The sequence below is a fragment of the Phalacrocorax aristotelis genome, chromosome 8, assembly GCF_949628215.1.
Source record: "Phalacrocorax aristotelis chromosome 8, bGulAri2.1, whole genome shotgun sequence".
Taxonomy (NCBI): domain Eukaryota; kingdom Metazoa; phylum Chordata; class Aves; order Suliformes; family Phalacrocoracidae; genus Phalacrocorax; species Phalacrocorax aristotelis.
Window position 1 is genome coordinate 42,097,001 of NC_134283.1, and position 11,070 is coordinate 42,108,070.

General features: G+C 39.6%; 1 protein-coding gene across 1 annotated transcript in view; it reads left to right on the forward strand.

The window, feature by feature from the left end:
• TRPC7 (transient receptor potential cation channel subfamily C member 7) overlaps positions 1 to 10,773 on the forward strand; it is a 73,568-nt gene extending 62,795 nt beyond the window's left edge. The window contains exons 8-11 of the mRNA XM_075102868.1: positions 397 to 645; positions 3,541 to 3,570; positions 8,053 to 8,128; positions 8,989 to 10,773. Of these exons, the coding sequence (XP_074958969.1) occupies positions 397 to 645; positions 3,541 to 3,570; positions 8,053 to 8,128; positions 8,989 to 9,131 (498 nt within the window). The 3' untranslated portion in view covers positions 9,132 to 10,773. The remainder of the gene's footprint in view (positions 1 to 396; positions 646 to 3,540; positions 3,571 to 8,052; positions 8,129 to 8,988) is intronic.
• Positions 10,774 to 11,070: the final 297 nt, after the last annotated feature.

Below are 11,070 nucleotides of genomic sequence, written 5' to 3' on the forward strand. Positions count from 1 at the left end.
GAGACAGTCTTTGTTCTTGTTGTGCACATAAAAGTTCCTTCTGCTTTCCGTGACTCTGTATATGTTCTGACACAGTCATTTATCGGCATAGCACAAGCACCAAATTGTTACTGAAAGACAGCCCTTTTGATGTACAAGAAAATAAGAAATAGCCTAGTATTGGGAGGACAGATACTCTTTGGTTATCCATTGCTTTGTTCAAATTTTCCTTATTTTGAGATGACCACAGAGAAACCTACAGAGACATGTTGTGTGCAGGGATCTTGGTTTGCAAATGGAAATCTGATTCTAGTTAAACCCTAGCTGTGTGTTTGTCTCTGTCATAGCTAAACTCCTTCCCGTTTGCTAATTATTCATTTGGGTGTTGGGCTTTTCTTTTTCTCTTCCCTTCCCAAGGAGGATGCAGATGTGGAGTGGAAGTTTGCACGTGCCAAGCTCTGGCTATCCTACTTTGACGAAGGAAGGACTTTACCTGCTCCTTTTAACCTAGTGCCAAGCCCTAAATCATTTTATTATCTCATACTGAGAATAAAAATGTGCCTCATAAAACTCTGCAAATCTAAGGCCAAAAACTGTGAAAATGACCTTGAGATGGGGATGCTGAATTCCAAACAACGGGTATGTTGTATCTTCACTTTTCACCTTGTTTGCAGAAAAGATTCATGCCAGGGACCTTCCAGAGGGGGCTGCACGGTACACAGGCAGATCAGGGACAGCACAGCCTCTTACTCAGCCTCTTCACTGCATATTAGTTGTACTACATTGCACCTAGAGGGCCCTCCCAGACTTGTGGCCTCATTTTACTGGACACTGACAGGACACTGGGAAAAGAGCAACTTTTATAAAAACAGGTTCTTTTATGAGGGAGTTTCCCAAGGCCAAATAAGCAAGGGAAAAGACCAAGGGGAGAAGCAGAGGCACAAATAGGATCCCAGTTTGTCTGGCCCCTCATCTACCCAGCAGGCCTTTACGCCTCTTCAAAACATCCACCTTCCTTTAACTGATTTCCAAATTAATTTTACTGATATTACGACATTTTCTGCTGTTCCAGGTCTGGGAACAAGTTTCCAAGCAGGGCTTAATAACAACTCCTAAATACCTAAAGCTATAATTAACAACCTCTCTACTTAATCTGCCTAGTGACGTGTAGCCACTAATGGGTAGATCCTGCCTCAGTCACCGCCCCTTTGGTCATTTGAAATAGAAATTTGCTTTGGAAATCCTGGCTCCACAGCAGCACGCTTTCCTCAGCACTAATGAGAGTCCTCATGACAAAACAAGAGAGATGCAAGAATATGGTCAACATCCAGACCCTTCCCAACAGAATTAGCTTTGCTTCCCCATGGAAAAATGCCAGCAAAATTAGGGAAAATTATGTTGCTCGTGGAAATTATTATCTGCAACACTGTGCAGAGATGAAGCGTTCCCAGCACATAAGAAACACCATCCCGCTCACGGGGCAAGACCACCTGCTTTACATTGGAGAAGAAAACACCCAAAACATCCACAGGAACTCAGCCACAGCTGCTCAGCTGCTTTCATTAAATTCAGTGGATTCAAAGATGCGAGGAGGCAGCTTTGCTTAAAAGTGTCCTGGCCTTTATTTAATTTTCTCATCTTAAGCTGGGTCTGAAACAAGAGAACAACACTGGGATCCCGTTCCTGGGGGAAAAGAAAAGCCCTCTAAAATGTGTTGGCTGTTATTTCTTATAGTCACTGCACGTGAGAGGCTGATGTGGCTCCCCGGCAGGTTTGGCCAGCCATTCTAGGGAGATGAGATGTGGGCAGCCTACCCCCAGTTTTAAAGTGGGAGAAGGGAAGAGGTGTACTAAGAGACACTGAGGAGAAGGAAAAGAAAGTTGTGGGAAGCTTTGCAAAGTTTGTGTTTGTAACATGCAGCCTGCTTTTGGGCTTTGCCTGGCTCTCTTGGCTCTCCTTGACGGAGCAAAGAGCTGAGCAATACAACAACTCAAGGTGAGCTGTCCGGCTCCAGGCAAAGCCCACGGCCTTGGAGGAGATCACGCTCCCATGAGTTTAAGAGAGCTGCTTATGTCTGATGTCCATTCAGTCTCTGCCAGAGCCTAAATTGGAGGGAGAAGTGTATCCATGGAGTCTCCTCCGTGTTAACAATCTACCCAACACGGTGAGCACTGCTGAGATAGACAAGCACTTGGGGGCATTTTACTCTATAAGTTAATTTAACACTACTATTGATTACTGAAAGACTCACTAGAACAGTCAAGTCTTGAAATGGAAGAAACGCTTGTCCTTTAACTCTCTCGACTAATGATTAAAAAAGATAATATTTTTGAAATGCTATTTGAATCTAACCACATAAAGCTCGCTTTGTTTGAAATTTAATTTCTGCTTCAAATTATAAACCAAAGTAACAAAATTTTCTCTAAGCCTCTCCTTCCCTAAGCCACATGAGTGAAAGTGTCTGGCTTGCCCTTTTTCATGGAACTTATGCAAAATTATTAGTTTCCATGGCTTTGACATAAATAATTAAGACTATCAGTCATTTCTTGCTTGCCTGTTGATTTTATTTACAGATCATCTTCAAAACAGTCTCTGTAAGACCATGGCACACCTGATGAGTGAGAAATAAAAAAAAATAAAATTACGTGATTACTTCAGGCTTTTACTCTGATCATTATGAGCATCATGATTAAAAAAAAAAAAAAAAGGAAAAAAAATTACCTATTTCTCAAGACCTCTGGTCCAGTCAGGGGAAAAAAACATTACCCAGTGCCTTCCTTGTACATACACTTACATATAGGTGCAGAGGTCTATGATATGTATTGGCTTCTCTAGGTCTATGACATGAATTAATTCCTTTGAACAAGTGATTTATTTTTCATTAACACTTGGACTAAAAAGTTCAGAGATGGAAAACAGAGACAAAGAAATAGCTTACAAATATTGTGTGTAGTCTTCAAAAAAGTCTCCTTCAAAGCTTCTAGAGGACAAAATTAGTAGCTGTGTTGTCCGCTGATGAAAAATACTGCTCTATCTGAAAAAAAAGTATATATTTGTTGAGATAAAAAAGTAGAAAATGGTACTATTGTTTCAAAAGGACTGATGAAAATCAATTCTGTTTCAGAATTTGTTTTTATAACACATTCATTTGTTCTCTTTAAACACAAGTATTTATTTTTCTTCTTTTCTTAACTTGTATTCTGTATTGGTAATCACCATTCTATTTAACATCTTCTGTGCCTTTTTACACCTTCTTGTCTAAAACTTGTGTGAGAATACCATTTTTGCATAGACAATTTAGAATCCAACTTTTTTTCAGTAATTTGTGGTTTATGACCCTTTTCTGTCTTTCACAAGTTTACTTTTTTAGACCTGAATGTGCTGGCTTTTATTCTACTCATACATTGAACCATTTCCTACTGTTTTTATAAAGCTCTGTCTAGTCTGGGTCTATCTGGGTATGAGAAGCTGTCATTGATTTAATTATATCATGATGTTTTATAATTTCAGAAAGTTCGTTTTCACTCTAGCACTCGAAATACAGAATTTTTTTCTGGGAAGAACGCTTATAACAAGCCCACAAGATACCAGGTAATCACAGCATGAGAGCAGGAGCCAGGGAAAAGATCTGTCAGTGAACAGCTCTTACCTGCAAGGGTCATGTTTTCTAGTCGATGCCATCCTGTGATGTGCCAGGCTGTGGCTTAGCACGGGCACAGGACTGGGCTGGGGCACTTCAGAGACAAACACAGCCTATCACCCATGGAAATACGCTTAAGTGTTAGTGTTTGTCATGCTAATTAATTCCACTCAAGGGTGTTTAATTTAATACAAGAAATATCATTCAAGCTTTAATCCTCCAGTCTTGCACTGACAGCATTTCACCTGTCATGACACAGCATCATCTCTCCAGCCTTTGCATTAACATTTGCATGTGCTTTCTCTGGCAGTGACTTGTCCTACCAAGCTAAACCTGCAATGTGGTACGGTTCAAACATACTGGTGGCTGCAGCGGTGGTACGGGGTACCCCAGCCATCGCAGGATCTAATGCAGCTGCCAGTCTCAGCTGGAGTGTTTGTGCCAGCAGATGTATTATTTCTTGTGCAAACATGTAGTAGGGCAACTTAGTACACAAAATTTGGCCCAGGGGATTTTCTCCTTATTTTTTTAACGTAAAGTGAAAAGGAATCTGACGGCCAATGATACATCTGAAGGAACCGACATTAAAGTAAGTTGAGGAAAACAATAGTTAAATTGGTTAAAATGTGCAGCGGCAATTCTAGAGTTGGTTTGTCTTGTGTTGGTACAGCATCTGGCACGACGGGCACCTAGGCTTTACAGCAGACCACTCAATAAACCAGTAATAAATTTTTACTGGTTTTAAAAGTTTTCCAGGCTTTTGTGCCAGGATAGGAGGCATGTCTAAAAATCTAAGTTAGACACGGAATACATTCACTCTGGCATCTGGAGTTAGTTGGCTTGATACTATCAAAGCCAAAAGGAAGAGATGATTGTATCCCGCTCAAAATAGCCTTTCAGCATTTCTGGCATTTTCCTGTCTATTCAAACCCACGGGTCAGCCCCTGCTGGACTTGTTCTCTTCCTGTAGCTATTACTTCTACATGAGACCACCTAACATTTGTGGTAAAGCACATCCTTATCTCCAAGGCTGAAAAAGCCAAAGACAGCTGTGAAAAATAGGTAGAAAAGGATAACTACCTGCTATTTTGCTTTAATAATGCTCCTACTAGGCTTGCCTTCAAAAGATCTCAGAAAGTTGCAGGAAGAAATTGCCCAAATAATATACGGAGATTGTAATAGTCTTGATTATCTAAATATAAAGAAGAACAACCAGTTTGATAATCTGGCCAGCAAGTTTTCTTCTACAACAGTGAAAACCTTTGATGCAGTAGCTTCTTGCTGAACTGTTTTCCTCAGTGGTACTTTTCAAGTGATGTATCTGCAGTCAGTGTACTTGGACTACATAGACAGTGCTCTTGAGGGATAACAAATATATACAGAATCTAAACATGCAATAATTTGAGAAGTAGGAAGAACAAGTCAACACACAGCTGCCGTGATCTGGAAATAAACTAGACCAGGCAAAATGATACCTTTATCAAACCCTCTTGAGGTCAGACTTTAAGATGGAGCATTGCTAAAATGCTGTGCCAAGCTCACACATTTTTCCCACTTTCAGCACTGCAGTCTGTCATGTTATCAACCACATCACCTGCAAAACTCAGGAGAGGATTTGTCAGGAAAAAAATAGAAGGAATACGCTGTCCCTTTAAAAGCTCAGAGGTCTATTTCTTTGCTGTTTGGAGAGACAAAATAGCAAAGAGATAAGAAATGAGCAAATTCCTTTGCTTGTTTCACTCTTGAGCTCTTTTGCTGCCTAACTGACAACGTGTGCATTTGAGATCAGCAGGTTTGAGATCTGATGCCCCAGTGAGTAGTTGTCCCCTCTGATCACTGCTGACATGCACCTGATTTTGACCAGGGACATGAAGATGCAAAGCATTTCCTCCCATTAGTGCTGCCCTGGGACCTCCCACACTCATGCCAAATGACATCTACAGTGACCACAAACACAACAGCAAGAAGAAACCTGTGAATTAAATAGCAGTATTAAGGTCTGTAACAATGTGATCTTCAATGGTACATATAAGTGAAGTCCAGAATAAAACACTATAAATAGTGAAGTGAGAAGACGTCATGTCCTCCACATTAAAGACAAGGAACAGAGGAGTGAGTGGGACTTACCACACCCAAAAAGCCTATGGTTGAACCAGAAATTGAGCCACAAATCTCATGAGTCCAATTTCATCACCTTGACCACAAATCTGTCCTTTTCTTCGCACTTCCCTCTGTGCTAGATGGTCTAGAAAGTGTTCAGATAGCTGATGGTAAATGCAAAGCTAGAAAGTTGTGCCAATAAATACATAAAAAAGGTTAAATTCAGTGCAGAGTTATGCCTGACCTGTTCCTATTCTTTTAAGACCCTTTTAAGACCAACACCCAGTAGTTAACTGTTGCATAGTATAAAAGATCCGTAAGACCTCAAGAATTTCAATTCTTCAGAATTTCAGAGAATGGGGGAACAGTACTTTATAGAAATCAGATGTCTTTGAATTGTTTCAAGTTTAGCATTCATTATCAAGAGGCTGTCTGTCAGTTTTGTTCAGCATTTCCCTGCAGTATCCAGGATTATTTTGCAAAGGCTATTTCACTCATTGAGGCTAAACAGAGCAGAACTGGGGAGAAGGGGAGAAGCGAGGCTTAGAAGCCACAGTGCAATATTGAGGCAAAAATTAATTACTTTCCTAAAGCTATTGGCAGAAATATTTACTAAGTGGCTGAGTAGACTCTTGATAAAAAGTGGTCACATTTTTAACATTTAGTTTCTGCAGCTGTATCTGACTACAACATGTATTTGATAGACTAGGCAGCCGTAGGTTTGTGACTTTTATCACACATAGTGGATAATATAAGACAACGTTTGAGTAGTGTCCATCAAAAATATAAGCTTTATGGAAACTGGAGAAGATAGATGTTATGTTATCATATTTTTCCAGGTAATAAGAGCATTCGCTGTGTGCTGATTCCTTGTTTTACTCTAAATTTCCTCTGTCGTCTGTTCTGAAAAAAAGAATAATTTATTTTTGGATCCAGGTTTTCCCTACTTTCCCCAAACATTACTTCATTTATGTTTTCTCAGGTGACAACCCTACCTCCCTCTGGATTCTACTACCTTGGCCATCTTCAACACACCGTACGTGCGCTATGCCTCATCTCTGTTGCCTTAATGACTCACACGGTTAGCCAGGTGCCTCTTTGATGCAAGGACAGTCTTAGACATCCCATATTCCATGACTGCATGACACATACAAATGACCGGATCCTTCTCTGATGTTCACATGCCTTTTGCACTGCTATAATCCATATTTGACTACTAAGAAAAAAGAGCAGATGTACTGATTTCTTAATTCATATTTCACACTCTTTGCAGCCTTTTTCAGTGATGTTCAAGGCAGAGATGTGATTGCTCCATGAATAAGTGAGCCCATGCTGGGAGAGGCTTTTCCCTTAACAGTGGCCATCTGGTCAATGAAAGACACTTGTGTATCTGTTCTTGGATGCTCACTGAGCTCTTCTCTGTTTGCAGAGGATGCACCTAAATCATTGTCTCTGATAGATCAATCCTTTTTATGTTTATCATTGTTGAGATCCTTTTTCCCTATTGATGAGCGTCTTCTCTGTAGTGAAGAGCTGGCAAAGATGCAGGCCTTCAGCTGTAACCCAGTGTGTAGCCCAAGACTGCCAAAGTTACTTTCCTTCTAGATAAACATGACATGCATTTTTTGGAACAATATCACATTGCAAGTTCATAACCATAGCCATCTTCTACTATTTCCATATATACTGTTCCTTACTAAAAATCATCTCCCATTTTATAAGTCTACATGGCTCTCTGTTTTCCCCTGTGCACGTCCCTTAAAATCTGCCATTTCCCTAAGAAACTTCTCTCACTTAAGCCAAGTTCTCCGCTTCTGTTCAAACTCTCTTCTCACTGTCATTCACTAAATATATTTTCTCTCCTAAAACCCCAATTGCAAAGCAAACAGAGTCCTTCTGTTAAGCTCAGGTCAGATGTTTAGTTCGTTATCAGGAGTGAATTTGCTAACATCATTAATTAACCACTTATTTCTTCCTGTGAAGTATTTTTTATTAATACTTTAAACAGCAACATGCTAAAGGAAGGCTCTGGATACCATTTCTTAGCTTGCTATTGGATCATCTGTGTTTTCTTTATTCATGTGCATCCCACAGAATACCCCAAAGTGCCTCATATGTGGGCTTATTATGGAATGGCTGTCAATCAACTATTGTAATGCAAAGTTCATAATATAAAGTATAAAATAAATGGGAAATCAATAAAAAATTCTCTTTGCATCCTCTGAAGCCAGGTTTTATCCATAGTGAAATCAAACGTTTGAATTGCTCATAATGAGTCTAGAATTGAGGCAACGTGGATAAGCACATGTTAAGTGTTTCTGTTCTCTTTTCAGAAAATAATGAAACGTCTGATTAAGCGGTATGTACTGAAGGCTCAGGTTGACCGAGAAAATGATGAGGTCAATGAAGGCAAGTGGATTTTTATAATTGACAGAGATTAGAGCATGTAATATTATTGCTGTTGATATGGCCAGTAAGAGGGTTGCGCTTAGTTAACATCCTCTGTAGAGAGAGGGCTTGCTCACGCTCACACTAAGGGGAGCACATTCTCGTGCACCTGGCAGAGCATGGGAAGCTGCAAAGTCCTTGATTTAGTACAAGCACTACTTAGCAACAACTAAACCATCAGTGTGTTATCAACATTATTCTCATCCTAAATCTAAAACACAGCACTGTACCAGCTACTAGGAAGGAAATTAACTCTACCTTAGCCAAAACCAGGACAATATCATAGGGTCTGTCTTTACATAATCCTGCTCTGCCCCATAGTTCCACCTCTCCCTGCTTTACACCACCCGCAATATTGCCAACACCTAACCTTGCCCTGGGGTCTAAGTAAAGCAGTTTCTGACTGTACTGCCCATGTCTGTCCCGAGGACTTCTTCTGAACTGGATAAGGATTTGTATGGCCATGGTGTCATGTAGGATTTATATGCAGATGGAAAAGAACCTCATTCTAACTCCTCTTAGCTGCTACCCTCCTGCAAATGCCCTGTGTAGGTGGAGCTCAATATGTGAGGAGAAAACAGACTTGAGAAAAAAGATGACCTTTCCATACATACTTGCTATCGCTGTCAGAACCACTACTGCAAGTACAGGTTATTTCTTATGTGTCAAATATTAAGCGCATTAAATGCAGGGATACCATATGTAACTGCACACACATTCATGACCAAAGACACTGAAATTTATGCTTTCTCAGGTCTTAAAACCATAGAGATTAATTTTTTGGATCAATATTGCTAACAACAATATTTTCCTCCTTTTAGGAGAACTTAAAGAGATTAAGCAAGATATTTCTAGTCTCCGCTATGAACTCCTAGAGGAAAAGTCACAAGCTACTGGCGAGCTGGCAAGACTAATACAGCAGCTGAGCGACAAATTTGGGAAGAACTTAAATAAGGACATTTGATGGTGAACACAGAAAAAAAGCAACTGGCTTTCTAAACATTATTCAGTCTCAACCAGCATCTTAGGAGGGCAAAAACCACGCAAAAGATGGGTACTGCACACTCAGCTTTTGCTAACTAGCAAGTATTGGTAGGAGCACTTTGCATAACTCCTGTGCTTAGTGAGTTACCAGTTAAAACTTATACGACACAAAAGTGACTTACTGGTAAAAAAATAAGCCCCTTAACATCAGAAATAGATGCATCATGGGGAAGGCACCTCTAGTTAAAGGCAAAAAAGCCAGATCTTCACCCATCTGACTCTAGTGAAGACAGTGCAACTGTGCTCATTCATACCAACTGAGACTGTACGGAACAGAACTGGGTGAAGTCTGAAGAAAAAATATGCCAAGCATACTCCTTGAAAAATTTTAGAAATTCCTATCGTTGGGTGTGTTCTCTCCTTTTATGTTTACACGGGCATCCATGAAGATAACTTTGAACAGCACTGTGGTTAATGAAAAGCAAATGAGAAAACACCTGCTGAAATCACTAAGGTAAAGAAAGTAGGGCAGGTAGAGGTCATCTGCTTTTTAGACTGATGACGGCGTTGGAAAAATGGGCCAAGATTGTTGGGTAAAACGTCCTTTCACCCCTCTGCTACAACCTGATAAAGGGACTCCCAGCCAAAAACTCCGCTCCGCCTTTTCCAGCTGTATTAGCTAGTCCACCAACGGATATGATCTCTTTGTACACACCTAGCCTCTCTCTTATCCTTAGATGATCCCAGCTTGAACAACAGTGTACTGAAATATTCATTATGGTGTGAAACTCCCTTCCCAGGCATACCCAGAAATAACATATATTGTGCTAATGTGTTCAGTTCAAGGAACAACATTAATCCAGTGACAGTGATGCAACTGAGCTCAGCTTTTGGATTCCAGAGGTCAAACAGCAAGCCATAGGTTGGGATAAATCACAAAGAATGTAGCCCAGTAGTTTCAAACCTTTAAATCACTATGAAAAGGCTTCAAATCCACTGAGAACATTCTGACAAGAAAAAAAAAAAAAAAAAAAAAGAAGGAAAAATCATTGCAGAAATTATTGTTTTCTGTGTTTGGCTCTTTCAGAGGACCAGGAAGGAATTAAAACTGTTTTAAAGGCTGCAGTAATTCAAGTACTCAGATTGCACTTTTACAACTGGAAAGCGATGAATCTGTGCAACACAACTGCAAACTTGGATCGCTTGGGTTTTTATGTTTAGCTACATGATTTCGACTACTTAAAGCACACCTAACTACTTGGGAACCACTGAACCGTACCGTTTGTTTACAAGAGACACCTATAAGATGAACATTACATTTAGTATCAGCTAAGAAAAACAAGCAGAACCAGAAGGTGACCTGTGATCAGTTCTTAAGTGCCAGATGAGAACACAGATAGCCTGATAGAATAATAGTTATATTTGTACAAAAAAAAAAAAAGAAAAGAAAACTAAATAAAAAAGTGTACTGTAGGTAGATCCATTTAGAGAAAAAGCAAAATACTGTATTTTTACCTTTAATAAGATTATCTTGTATACTGTAATATTTTTACCTAAAAATGGGAAAAAAATAAAATTACCTCATACTATTTTGTTGTACATTGAGTGAAATATTTGCCTGATCTTTTGACTACCCAATACATGGTGTTTTTTTGCTTTTCTGCAATGTGTGAACAATGAAATCATTATATGAAGCAATTTTGCCATAGGAATTCTGAAGCCCAAAAGAGTCAAAAAGCAAAACGTAAACTAAAATACATTTAAAAGGAATAAAACTAAGAAATTAAAGGTTCTGTGACGGATTATAGTCTGCAAAAATGACTCCTAATTTGGCGTGCTTAATTTGCAATTACTGTATCCTTATTAACGTGTTTGCAAAAGTCATGTTCTAAGAACAGAAATTCATCTCAGGTGGCTTC